Genomic DNA, 14,366 nt, shown 5'->3' on the forward strand with positions numbered 1-14,366 from the left:
CAGTGCATAGAGGAGAGAGAGCAAAGAATATTTAGTCCTCTCGTGCACTTTGCACAGAATTGACGAATATGTTCTAGAAAGGTCAACTTTTTATTTTTTTATCAAACACGAGTCTCAAGAATTTTGTATCTGACACTACTGGAATAGCATTTTGTCCAAGCCTTAATTCAGATTCAGGATGAAGATTACGCTTACGACAAAAGTGTAAGCAAACTGTCTTCAGTGGCGAGAACCTGAATCAATTAGCAAGTGTCCAGGAATTAAGGCAATTAATGGCTTGTTGCAGTTGTCTTTCAATAACCCTCATGTAGCAAGACAGACAAAATATGCTAAATTCATCAACATAGAGGGCACTGTTTACAGCTGAAGGAAGCTGTTCTGTGATGGAATTTACTTTGATGGCAAAAAGCATGACACTTAATTCTGATCCTTGTGGTACTCTCTCCTCTTGGCAAAAGGAGCGAGGGAGTAAAGATCCCACAAGAACTTGGAAAGACCAGTTGGCAAGAAAGTTTCTAATAAAAATAGGGAGATGCCGTCTAACACCAAGGTTATGCAAATTTTTTAAGATGCCAAATCTCCAAGTTTTGTCATATACTTTCTCCATGTCAAATAATACTGACACCAAATGTTCTCATTTTAGGAAAGCATCCCGGATGGATGTTTCCATCAGGGATGATTTAATAAAACAAGACCGTTTCCTAAAACAGTCTCCTTGGTCTTCCAGTCTAAGTGATCAAGAGTCGATCTGTTTTTTCTGGATGCTGTAGAGAAGATCATTCGATTCTAAATACCCTATTACCGAAAAATAACCATTCTCTACAGGGTTTTGCATACACAGCTAGTCAGGGCTATAGGATGGTAATTAGTAGGGAATTTAGGATCCTTTCCTGGCTTTGCAAAGGCAAGCACAATTGCCATGCACCAGGAATCCAGAAATTGCTCTTTTATATAGATTCTGTTATACAGAACAAACAGGCGATCCATAGATGTTGGTGACAGGTGTTTAAACATTTCATAATGAATACCATCTGGTCCAACAGCACTTGACTTGGAAACATTGAGAGCTCTTTTTAGTTCTTGCAGAGTGAAAGGCAAGTTGTAAGGACAAAGAGCTTTAGGTGTGAAATTTAGTGCCTGTATTTCTCTTTTATGTTTAGGACCTAGGAACTCTGGGGAATAGGAAGATATTCCAGATATGTTTGAGAACGTTTCCCCAAGAACATTGGCTATTGCAGATGGCTCTGCAATACTGTATCCATTATATTGTAGGATCGGTGAAGGGTGAGATGTATATTTTCCCTTAATTTTTCAGATTTTATCCCAGACTACCTTAGTGTTGGTAGACTGCGTAATAGAGAGGCGCCTCCGTAGCCAGGTGGGAAGGAGCAGCAGTGCGTAGCACACGCTTCTTGATTAGACCGGGGTTCAAGCCCGTCACCACCAAATACGGAGGATGCGGAAAGGTCAGGGAATGACCACCGCATATCCCGGAGCAATATGGCCTTAGTTGCTAATGCTCCTAAAAAAAACTAAACAAACTGCGTAATAGATGATGTAAAACAGATCCATGATTCCTTTTGACTCTGATGGCGAATATAGCGTGCTTTGGCTCATGCATGTTTGAAGGCTATAAGATTGACAGTGGTAGGATATTGGTGGAATATCCCCCAAGCTTTGTTTTGAGCCTTTTTTTGCTGCTGTGCATTGTGAATTCCACCACTGTTTGGGAAAAGGTGGAAACTGGGTAGATGTTTTTGGAATTATATTGACAGCTGAATGGACGATATTTTCTGTGATGTACACAACTGCATCATTGATAGTCTCCTGACTGACAGCATTAAGGTCAAAATTTGCCTGATGTTGGAAGGCAGTCTAGTCAGTCTGACCAGTCTTCCACTGTGGTAACCTGAAAGGAAGACACTGTCTCCCACTATGAAAGGAGGTTATCAATGGGAAATGATCACTTCCATATCAGTTCTCTTTCACTTCACAAGTCAGTGAAGTGAGTAGAGAAAGGGAGCAGATAGAAAGATCAAGGACAGAAAATGAACAGGTAGGCATGTGGAAGAATGTGTTGGTTCTCACATTTAGAAGGGAGAGGTCTTGTCATTTAGCATATGCTCTATGACTCGTCCCCTTCCAATGTTGCTAGTTGCTAGCACTACCCCACTGGGTAGTATGTCCATTAAAATCCCCGAGAAGTAAGAAAGGGGGAGGCAACTGTGTTACAAGATCATCAAGGTCTTCCTGGGAGATGTCAGTCCCAGGTGGCAAATAAATAGAGCAGACTGGTAATAAAAATCCCACTGTAAGGCAAATTGCAACAGTCTCTATGCTGGTTGCAAGTAGCAAAGCCTGAACTGGGGTCTGGTTGCCCAGAAGGACTCTTCCATGAGCAGGATCATCTGCAATTCTGTCCTTATGAAAAATTGTGATTTTATGCATGGTGGGGTCATCATTTGCCTTTAGATAAGTCTCCTGCAAGCAAAAGCAAACTGGCTCTTGCTTTTGCAGGAGGGCCTTGATGTCATCAGTATTTCGCCAAAATCCCCGACAATTCCATTGTAGGAATTTAGCCATTATTTTTGCTTGGTGGGTTCATCAGGCGGCTTCCGAGGTGCTGAGGGCTTACTTTTGTCAGTCTTGTATTTATCTTTGTTGGGGTAGTATGGACGCTGTCCCATGTTCATTTCTTCCTCCGCAAAGAGTTCCAAGACTGATTCATCCGGTACCTCCTTATTCTCGACATCTATTATTTCTGGTATTACGGGTGGCTCTTCCGATCTTTTTGGCTTTTCTTTACCACTTGGTTTTGGTAGTGGTGATGCACTAGGAGGTACGGATATAGGAGTAGCAGCTGACTGTGTTTTTTGGGCTTTTCTGAACTCAATAAATAGTTGACTGACTCTCGAGGTGGTACGGTCATCTCAGTTTGTGCTGATAGTGCACTTAGTAGAAACCTTCTAGGCATATGAAGGCTTCCCGCTATTTATTGGTTGGATACATTTTCTGGCCTCTGGGTAGGAAATATTCGGCTCCGTTTTTAATTTTTGGATTTCTTTTTCATCCTTCCACCATTGGCGTGCTCTACAGTAGGCTGGGCGCTCTCCTTGGCAATTGACACATCAGTTTTGAAGCTGAACATTCCTTGCTCTCGTGGTATTTAGCAACACATTGAGCACAGGCAGGGTTACCATGACAAGCTGTTTGTGAGTGGCCGTATGTTTGGCTTCTAAAACACCTCAGTGGGTTTGGAATGTAAATCCTCACTGGGCAATTTAGATAGCCGTCCTTGATGGAAATTAAAGGCCATGGGGTGTTAAATGTGAGGATAAGAACTCGGGTAGGGATGAGATTCCCATCCTTTTGTATTGATATTTTCTTGACAGCTGTTACTCCTTGGTCTTTCAATTCAGAGCAGATCTCTTCTTCAGAGACATGAAGAAGGTCCCACTCTGATATAACACCTTGTAAAGAATTCAGAGTTTTGTGGGGGGGGGGTACAGTGATAGGTATTCCCCCTATGGATGTAGAGTTCAGGATTTTTGCCATCTGTTTTTTGCTGGAAGCTTAACGGATTTTGGTGATCCTGCCAACCCTTCTAATCCTTTCGGGATAAAGAAGGGTGAAATCTTTCTGATTGACTGCTCTCCGGTGGAATGGAGAATGAGGAAGAGTGGCGTCACTGATGGTGGTGTGTCCTCAGTTCTGGCCCTTTTTATGGAGGTGTTTTCTGTGGTATCATTTCAATTAGGTAGGGGCCTTGTTCGGGCCCCAGAAGAAAGAGGATTTAAGTTTCTCATAGGAGTAAAATAAAAATTTCAGATGCCCTAATTACCTCACCCACCACAGAGCCATATGAGGAGATGCCCACTCATGAACTATCAGGTACATGAATGGGATGCCAAGTTCACTCAGAAGCATCATACCCAATTTTTCCAATAAGCCTTGTCCCGTCCCAGGACCAAAGGGAGGGAGACTTATTGGAACACTGTTGACTCTAGCAGTAAGAACCACCCGCCAATTGATCCCAGTCGGGCTGGTCTGGAACCACCCGTCTTGTTGAAGCAGGGGCCGAAGTGGTGTGTTAAGGCTGAGCCCCTCAACCACCAGGATCCCCCTTTCCGAGTTGTCACGGCGCATGGCTGGACATGCCAGATTCCAACAATATAAACCTGGAACCAAGGTATGGGCATTAGATCCCAGTAATGCTAATCTGGAAAACCAGCAGCATCACTGGGAGGTCCCCTCACCACGTACAGGTGCCCTCATCGAGGGGCACATTAACCATGCTTAAACAGCCTTTTCAAAAGAAAGTTTGATGTGAGCAAATCAGCTTTATCTTCGGGTGAAGTAGCAATAGAGCCATCTGGTTTTGAGAGAGGTGGGGATAGAAATGGGCAAAAGCTGGGCCCAATAGCTTTGGCAAGAATGCTCAACTACCAAGAAGCAAGTTTTCTAATGTTAGTCTGTTCAAAATCTAGTTTGGACTGATTAATAAATTAATAACTGCTTTAAAATTGTTGCGAGCTTTGGTGTAAGTGGAAAATGAACCTGGAGATTTGAATGCAGGCCAACTGCCATATGCAACATTCTTGTCTTGAACAACCTTAGCACATTTATTGGAAAACCAAGATCTAGATAAAGGATGAGATTTTAAGGTGGATAAGGAATAAAGGATTTCAACATTACAAGAATAATTTCACTGACACAATATAAGCAAATGTTGACATCAGAAGATTTAAAATAGTAATCCACAAAAGCAGAAGAATAGAAATCTCACAGATCATCCTATTTTGCATTCTTGTAATGCAAACTAACATGAGGTTGAGAATGGCCACGTAGAAAGGCTCCACTGGGGAAGAGACTGACATCAGGTTGTAATTTTAGGTTCCTGGAGGACCAGCTGGTAAAAAGATCATTTTGACCAGCTGAGTCCATGTGACAAGAAAATGGAAGTGAGCTGGAGTTGTGAGCATTAAAATCACCAATGAAAATTACCTCACTGTTAGGAAAGTTGGACTGGAAAATGTCAAATTTAAAAGAGAGGAAGTCAAAATGTTCCAAATGATTAATGGAGGTGAAAGATCAACAGATTAATTTAACTGAATGGGGTGGAGATTTTTTAAGGCAGAAAAGTTCGAAAAGAGGTGATTCCAAATTACTAAGTCTCTTACAGAGAATAGAGCAGACACATGCACAAGTACCACCTTTTAATTGAAGTGTCATACAGAAAATAATTAGGACAACTGAGATGAGCACTGGTGGAATCCCCTTATAACTGTAATTCTGTTACAAAAATTACATGGGGTTTGGCAGACTTCAAGTAGAAATGGACATTACTGAGATTGGAAATGAGACCACTTATATTTGTGAAATGAATGATAAATTGTTTTGGAGGCTTAGAAATTTTCACAGATAAGTTTGTTCTATTAGTTTGATTATTCGTGAAGTAGTCAATAGTAAGAAAAGGTGGGGAGAACGTTGTATGAAGTAATGAAATATTCGGGTATGGCATACAGATGGCAAGAATTTACCCAGGTCCGTGACATAATGTGTGTCAACTGGACAAAGTCATCCCACACCCTGCTGGCGTACACACACAACTCATTCTCCCTCCAATCACTATCTGGCAGAGTAGAGGCAGCGAGATTATACACTAGATGATCCGGAAGCCTCCTAGAAAGTCACCAATAAATTTAGTCCAGTGGAGTATATAGCTACCAGTCTGTGAACACTGTTTTGTTGCTGTATCCTCAAATTTAAGTAAGATTGGATCTTGCCATAATGCCCATCATAACCACAAATGACATCAATCATACTGTATGATGGAAGAGTTGGGGGTTACTGAAGCTTTGCTTTGGGGAATAAACATGAGTTCCACCACTTTAAGCCTCCAATAAGTAAAGTAGTGGTATTGCTCCAGTTGAAGAAAGTCATCTACCACCTAGTATTATCTGGTAACACAGGAGGGGCAGTATCCTCAGTGTATTGTGAATGCCATTCCTCAACCCCTGCTTATGTTGGTTTGCACCTGGGTGGTCACCTCCAGTATACTAAGTGCAAGACTTGCACATGGGGGTTATACCCAGTGTTGCTAACAGTCCCACCATTGTGAAAGTAGAAGCAGTTGTTGTTGTATGGTTTTTAGGAGCATTAGCAATTAAGGCCATATTGCTCCGGAGATATGTGGTGGTCATTCCCTGACCTTTCCGCATCCTCCGTATTTGTTGGTCATGGGCTCGAATCTCTGTCTAATCAAGAAGCATGTGCTACGCACTGCTGCTCCTGCCCACCTGGCTACGGAGGTACCAGAAAGTAGAAGCAGGGGATTTGGTTGTCACAGAAGGACCACACTGTAGAGAAACTGCTTGCTTGCTTTTTTGACTTGAGTGTCACCTGAATATCAGTTCCATTAGTGTTTTAAACAACCAGGTAGCAAGCCCAGCTAGTCATACCTGAGAGAATGTCTGTGACAGCCTCAAGGACCAGCCTCATATAATGAAAATGTTAAAATCAGCTTTCTAATGATTCATTTTGTAAGACATATTTCATAATCCTAAGATCTAATTTTAGAAAATTTCGCTTCTTGTTGTCTGATAATGTACTTCTCATACAGCCTGTTTACATTTATGCAATTTGTTTCTACAGAATGTGTCAGTTTGAGAAGTTGCAAATGTGATATAAACATTAATTATGTTAACTTATGAAGAAAGCAATGCAATTGTAGTATTAGATTATACTCAATCTGCCTAGGCCAGCTAGGTTGAAATGGTCATATGCTGCATGGCCAGCGAGAGCTGACTACTTAGTCTTCAAGTGTAAATTGACTAACAGCAAATGAAATGTTTTGTTTAATAGACTTCTGAGATGTACAGTAGACTACCAATTATCCTGGGTGGACTAGAAATAAATTTGCTGAATAATCGAAACCGTGTATAATCTGCAAAAAAAAAAAAGTTTATATGATACAACCAAAATTTTAGTATTTAGTTTTAAAAATATAGTATTTTTTATGAATTTTAAAATTTTATATCTTTATTATGAGTTTTGTGTTTTTATCAATATTATGCATTATTATATTTGCATTACTGTATTTTTCAAAACTCTCATATAACACTCTCTCTCTCTCTCTCTCTCTCTCTCTCTCTCTCTCTAGCTATAATAGAAGAAACAAAAAAGGCAACCGAATTATCTGTAAAAGTAAAATTATGTTTGGGTTCCCAAATCACCTACTGAAATGAAATGTCTCCATACAAGATGAGCACAGTGAGAAGCACCTGCCATCTAGCAGAGCTCAGATAAAATTATGTGAGGTAACAAAGAATCCAAACTGAGGTTGTCAACAGTAGCCTTCAACAAAGCAAAGCAAAGAGAACCCAATGAATGCCAAACACAACAAACTCATGGCTATTTCAGGTAGGGTAAACATTTCCTGCTGGCAACTAACCTGGCATAAGTGCACTAGTTTTACAATATGAGCAGACATGCAAAAAGTTTGGGATTTTTTCAATCTCCAACAGTTAAAACTCTTGTAGCACAGCCATTTTTAAATTTTTCTCATTTACTTTTGTTTCTTATTTTCACTTTTTTTTTTTTTTAAATATAATTTTGTAAAAATTGTATTTAAAAAATATATAAATTTTTTGTGTTTTTCAGTGATTTCTGCTCTAACTTTAAAAGCAAAAAAAAAAAAAATGCATGGAAATAAACATTTATCATCAACATTTTTCCTGTTTAGTAAAGAATTGCATAATATTTGAGAATATCTATTTTTAATATAGATATGTACAGTAGTCATAATTTTAAAAACAATTATAACATGGCAGCATATAAAGATGTTCATTCATCTTCACAGAAATTAAATAATATAAATTTAATTTTTAAGCAAATTATAAGGGACTCTTTGAAGTAGTGTTTACTTCAAAAGGGACCAGACTGTGTGTAGTTGTCAAAATGCTGAATGGTTAACTTGGTAAATCAGTATTCCCGTGGGTCAACAATGACCAAACAGTTGGATGCAGTTGAAAACAATGGGTATAGGCAGATATGCAGACACATTGCCATAACTTTAATATCAATTGGAAGAACATCAGACCGAGTGGATTAACAAATCTGTCAGCATTTGGATAGGAAGGGCAGAAGCACTAGTCATTGAATACTTTTGGATAAATCTAAACAGAAAAATTATTATAATGTCTTAACCACCAGCATGTCATAAATAATGAAAAGAAGTAAAATCACCACTATAAGGGCCCCCTCCCATGATTATGGATGTTGGTATTATGCCATTCCCAGATGCAGGCTGGATTACCTCCATCTCTGATGTGTGTGTCTCTCTGAACATTTCTGTTCAGGATCTAGCTACACTGAATCCTCAACAGAACTGTGATTCATCACTAAAATATACGAGTACCACCCTTGTTTCCCAGCAGCTCTCCACACTGCACTACTGCAGAAGCTTTCAGTAACAGAATGGCACTAGTGTCGGATGAGACAATGGATGGCAAGAAAGCACATGAGGAATAATTAAGATTTGAAAATGCCAGAAGGTTATCAAATTGTAGCAGGGTGCTTAATGATTTTGTAATAACTGAATGCAAAGTGGAGGAGAAATTGTTGAAGTTAAACATAAGAAAGGCACCTGGGGTTTTTTTTTTTTTTTTTTTTTTGATTTGGTAGTTGTTGGCGCATCGGCTTCTGTGGCCATGTTGCACCTCCCAAGGTTTTTGCAGTACTTTGATCCAAGCCCGAGGAGGGAATCGAACCCGCGACCTTTGGGTTGCCGGGCAGGTACTTTACCCACTCGGCTAGCCCGGTCGGCAGGCACCTGGGGTGGATGGGATCAATTCAGTTATATTAAAGGAGGCGGCAAAGGAACTAAGCAAACCCTTAGCCATAATTAAGAGAGCATCCTTGGACCCAGGGAGGTTTCCACGGACTGGAGATGTGCAAATGTATCTCCAATTCACAAAGGGGGATCGAAGGGTGACCCGAGTAATTACAGACCAGTTAGTTTAACTTCTGTTCCGGGTAAAATAATGGAGTCACTGGTTAAAGATGCATTGCAGGATCATTTAGACAAGACTTCAGTTATAGCTCAGACACAGCATGGTTTTGTTAAGGGAAAGTCTTGTCTGACAAATCTGATTGGATGCTATGATGTGGTTACAAAAGAATTGGATGAAAAAAATAATTTTGATATCATATACTTGGATTTCAGGAAAGCTTTTGACACTGTTGTGCATAGAAGACTACTGTACAAATTGGAGCAGAATGGTATTAAGGGTAAGTTGCTACAATGGATAAAAGGGTGGTTGAGAGGGAGAAGACAGGGATGGTAATCAATGGGTGCTGCTCTTCATGGACTAATGTTATTAGTGGAGTTCCACAGAGTTCGGTGTTGTGCCCACTGTTGTTTTGTATATTTATCAATGATATTGATGAAGGTATATCAGGCTTAATGTTGAAGATTGCAGATGATACAAAGGTTGGCATGGTTGTTAATGACAGTAATGGCAGTGTGCTACTGCATCAGGATCTAGAAAATTTGGGCAGATAGGCTGAGAAATGGCAGCTGAGAAATGGCAAATGAAATTTAACATAGACAAATGCAAAGTACTTTATATGGGTAGAAGTAACCCCAGAGGAATGTACCAACTGTGTGGTACTACACTTAGAGTGGTAGAAAATGAAAAAGAGCTGGGAGTAATTGTGCAGTCAGATATGAAGTTTTCTGAGCAATGCAGACAGGCTGCAAGAGCAGGTCATGGGGTTTTGTTAATGATATACAGGAATTTTGCTAGCAGGAAAAGGAGGTGATTATTCCTTTGTATAAGGCAATGGTCAGGTCATGCCTTGAGTATGGTGTACAGGTCTGGAGGCCTCATTTTAGAAAGAATGTAGGTTTGTTTGAGTGTGTACAGAGAAGGGCAACAAGATTGGTGAGGGGAATGAAGGAATCCTCTTGCCAATAGAGGCTTAAGTTCTGAAAATTGCAGCAGCTGGAGGCTAGGCACCTGCGAGGTGATCTGATTGAGGTGTATAAGGCCTTGATGGGTTAAGCACGCTGAATTCTGATGGGATTCTTTCACTTGCTCAGATTACGAACCTAAGGGGGCATAAATTCAAATTGAGGAAAGACAGTTGTAGAATAGATGTGTGGAAATTTGCCTTTAGCCAGCAGGTGGCTAATTTCTGGAACAAACTTCCATCTGTTGTTGTGGAAGTCAATAGCTTAAATAAATTCAAGGAGGAACTGGACAAACATTTAGAGGGAATGGTTGTGTGAATTTTATTATTATTTTTTTTTGGCTGATGTTACATAAGCTCACACATTTGCTTTCTTGCATCACATGCCTCTATTACTACTTTTAACAGTTGTCTAATATTATGCTTCCAAAAACGCAAGCATTGAAAGGGATAGTGTTATAATGTTGGAAATCTAGTGGATTGTGATTAGTGGTTTTGTTTCCTGTGGATAGTTGGCAGATCCATTGTTTTAACCATTCCAGAGCTCTTGCAATGTGTCTGCACAACTTCCTATACCCCTTTTTCCAACAACATCCAACAGTTTAGATATCACAACCCACACAAATAGTGATTTATTTATAGCATTGGCAATCCAGCTTCTGACAACAAATGGTCCATTCTTTTTAAAGTCAGTCAGCTGTTTATAACATCATCTTATATATATCAGAGACAGTATACACTCTCAGATGGTTATTTGCATATTAAACAGTTGTTTGTGTTTTTGTATCACCTTCACATTGTCAGAGTGGCAAAATACATGTTACTGATGTTCTACTGGGGAATGAAGGGATCCTCTTACCAAGAGAGGCTTATGTTCTGCAAATTGCAGTGGCTGGAGACTAGACACCTGTGCAGTGATCTGATTGAGGTGACTTGTTCAGATTACAAACCTAAGGGGGCATAAATTCAAATTAAGAAAGGACAGCGGGTGGTTAATTGCTGGAACAAACTTCCATCTGTCACTGTGGAAGTTGATAGGTTGAATAAATTTAAGGAGGAACTGAACAGACAGGCATTTGGAGGTAATGGTGTGTTTTTTTTTTTTTTTTTTGGCTGATGCTGCATAAGCTCATACACTTGCTTTCTTGCTTCACATGCCACTACTGCTACTACTGAGGCTATCAGCTTGACATGTAAATATATATGTCTGCTATGTTACAGCTGAGAATGCAACTTTTTATATAAATCAGGTAAATCTAGTTATTCTTTCTAAATGAGACAAATCCAACCTAAGTGATGTGTGTGTGTATGTGTGTGTGTTAATAAATGCATTATTAAAGAACCCTACATGCAGCAGTAAAAATTCTGTGATATTTATATAAAATTTCTAGCTGGTCAGAATGCAAGTACAATCAAAAATATTTGGCCACCCTATTTAATGGTTTCAACTTGATGGAAGAATAGATAAGAAGTAATAAAAATAAGTATGAACTGTTACAATAAATAATTCAAAAAATTATGACAAATCTTACCTTCCTTCATTTATTAGTTCAATAAATGCTAATCCTGCATGTTTCTGAAGGGAGTTTTGCCATTCTTGAGAGCATAACAACATGACCAACTCTACCACTGATGTGCTATTCTTAAATGTGTTCAACCCTATATATAAAAACAAACCTAAATGAAGTATTTTAAGTACTTTTGTAAATAGAGTCACACATGTTTTACTCATACATTCTTTAATATCAAAAAAACATGAATTTTTAATAAAAGTAACTGAAAATTCTCTATTCAAAGAAACAAATGAAAATAATGTACGAAAATCACCCAAACTGTTACAATAGGTAAAAATAGTATATGATAAGCTACAAAACTTTATCACAAATAAAATTTATATATATATAATTTTTTTTCCAACTTAAGAAACATATGCTAATAATTAATATCTTAATTACATCAAATTTAAATAAAAATTGTTAAATGCCTCTGTACAGTCCTCTTTTGAGAAGAAGACAGTCAATGTAATTAACATTAACTGGCAACTTACTAATTCAATTCATTACAAAAGTGGGTAATCAAGTCCTAATGATGTATTAGTTTCATATCAATAACTGTTCAAAAGTTATTTTTCTTTGTGTTACTTTTGCTTGATACTTATATCTCTCATGTGCTTTTATTTATCTAAATTTACCATTTTTAACAGAGGTCTCTTCCAAGAAGTCATACATATAATTCCCAAGCTCATAAGGAAATTAATTCAGTGATCAAGTTTTGTAAAGATGCTAACAAAAAGCAATTAGCAGTTAAAATTTTAGCACACTTTAACACAATCTACTGGGAAAACAGCAGATACTTTGATTTTATACTTGAATTTCTGTGACTATTTTTGAGAAATGCATAAGGAAGGCAGTTTCAAAGAACAGAAGAAGAAGAAATAAATGAGGAGAAGTTAGGTTGATAAGTTCTCAGGCGAACAGAGAATGTGCATGGAAGGGGGAAGTGCATACTACTACCCAGAAAGGAGTTTCAACTATGGTTGGAATCTTGTTAGTGGTTAGGAAGACATTGTGAAGGGCGAAGCAACCTAGTAATGAGTATCCAAAATACGTGAGACACAAGATGGTGAAGTAAGTAAAGTAGAGAGCAAAAGCTTCAAGCTACAACCCAGGTCTAGGTAGATGCATATCTCCTACGACAAGTATCAGATGTTTGTCAGGTAGTGTAAATGTTTTATCACAAGATATGGAGAACATTATAGGTGTATAAAATCATTTATTTCCATACAATAAAGTAAGGACAATACTCCAGTATACAGCCAATCTAGAGGGATTTACATAATTTAAGTGATAATAATAAAATACAAAATAGGTGAATGTGGCTTTAACAAAGGAATAAAATAAAATAAAAATGTAACAAGTTCAAATGAAACTGGAGAAAAAAGTCTGCAGAAGTTAAAAGTTTGATATGACTAAGGCGCATTTAGGGCTAGAGCCTCAAGCTGCGAACAAATTTAGACTATGTATATAAAGTGCTTAGCCTCATAATACACAGCCATTTCTGAATAAACAGAAAATCAGGCATCAGACACCATCAGGCATCTCTCATATTGTGGAGTTATACTTCATAACTGTTTTTGCCATCATTGCATCACTTGGGTACCTACCCACTCACTGAAGAAGGGCCAAATAGTCCTGAAACAGTGCTGTCTGGGTGGTGGTACCTATCTGAGAATAAGTAACATTAGCCTTCTCCTTAGGTGAAGCGTTACTTATTCGAAGTAGTGCAATATCATGGCAACTCGTTGTGAAGGTATTCACAATATGAGATATAACCTAAAACGATGCCACCTTAAAAATTTTCTGTTTATTCAGAAATGGCTGTGTATTATGATGCTAAGCACTTTATATACATAGTCTAAATTTGTTCGCAGCTTGAGGCTCTAGCCCTAAATGCGCCTTAGTCTAAATACATCATACACCATCAGGCATCTCTCATATTGTGGAGTTATACTTCATAACTGTTTTTGCCATCATTGCATCACTTGGGTACCTACCCACTCACTGAAGAAGGGCCAAATAGTCCTGAAACAGTGCTGTCTGGGTGGTGGTACCTATCAGAGAATAAGTAACATTAGTCTTCTCCTTAGGTGAAGCGTTACTTATTCGAAGTAGTGCAATATCATGGCAACTCGTTGTGAAGGTATTCACAATATGAGATATAACCTAAAACGATGCCACCTTAAAAATTTTCTGTTTATTCAGAAATGGCTGTGTATTACTCAACCATCCCCTTATCCATAGCAGCAATTTGCCTCCAATGCCACACTGCTCCAATTTGTGCAGCAGTCTTCCATGTGCAACAGTATAAAAGCCTTTCTAAGATCCAAATATATAATATCAAAGTTATTCCCTCATCTAGTTCTTTTGTGACTACATCATAGTATCCAATCAAATTGGTCAGGCAAGACCTGCCCTTAACAAAACCATACTGCGTCTGAGCTATAACTGAATTCTTGTCTAGATGATCCTGCAGTGCTTCTTTAACCAGTGCCTCCATTAATTTACCTGGAACAGAAATTAAACTAACAGGTCTATAATTACTTGTGTCAGCCTTTGATCCTCCTTTGTGAATTGGGGTTACATTTGCACATCTCCAGTCTAGGGGTACCTCCCCCGAGTCCAAAGAAGCTCTCATAATTATGGCTAGGGGTTTGCTTACTTCCTTGGCTGCCTCCTTTAATATAACTGGATAGATCCCATCCACCCCAGGTGCCTTTTTTATGTTTATCCTCAACAATCTCTCCTCCACTTTCCTCTCAGTTATTACAAAATCATCAAGCTCACTGCCAATGTTTACTTTATCTACATCATTCTCCTTCCTGAATAACCCCA

At 38.7% G+C, this 14,366-nt stretch overlaps 1 protein-coding gene across 1 annotated transcript in view; it reads right to left on the reverse strand.

Annotated features, from left to right (window-relative positions):
* The window catches only part of rg (A kinase anchor protein rugose), a 1,582,765-nt gene that overhangs the window by 823,307 nt on the left and 745,092 nt on the right, over nt 1-14,366 (reverse strand). Inside the window, exon 35 of the mRNA XM_090384432.1 lies at nt 11,508-11,634. Coding sequence (XP_090240558.1) covers nt 11,508-11,634 — 127 coding nt within the window. The remainder of the gene's footprint in view (nt 1-11,507; nt 11,635-14,366) is intronic.

The sequence above is a fragment of the Mastigoproctus giganteus genome, chromosome 11, assembly GCF_048544385.1.
Source record: "Mastigoproctus giganteus isolate SK-2022 chromosome 11, ASM4854438v1, whole genome shotgun sequence".
In the NCBI taxonomy this organism is placed as follows: Eukaryota; Metazoa; Arthropoda; class Arachnida; order Uropygi; family Thelyphonidae; genus Mastigoproctus; species Mastigoproctus giganteus.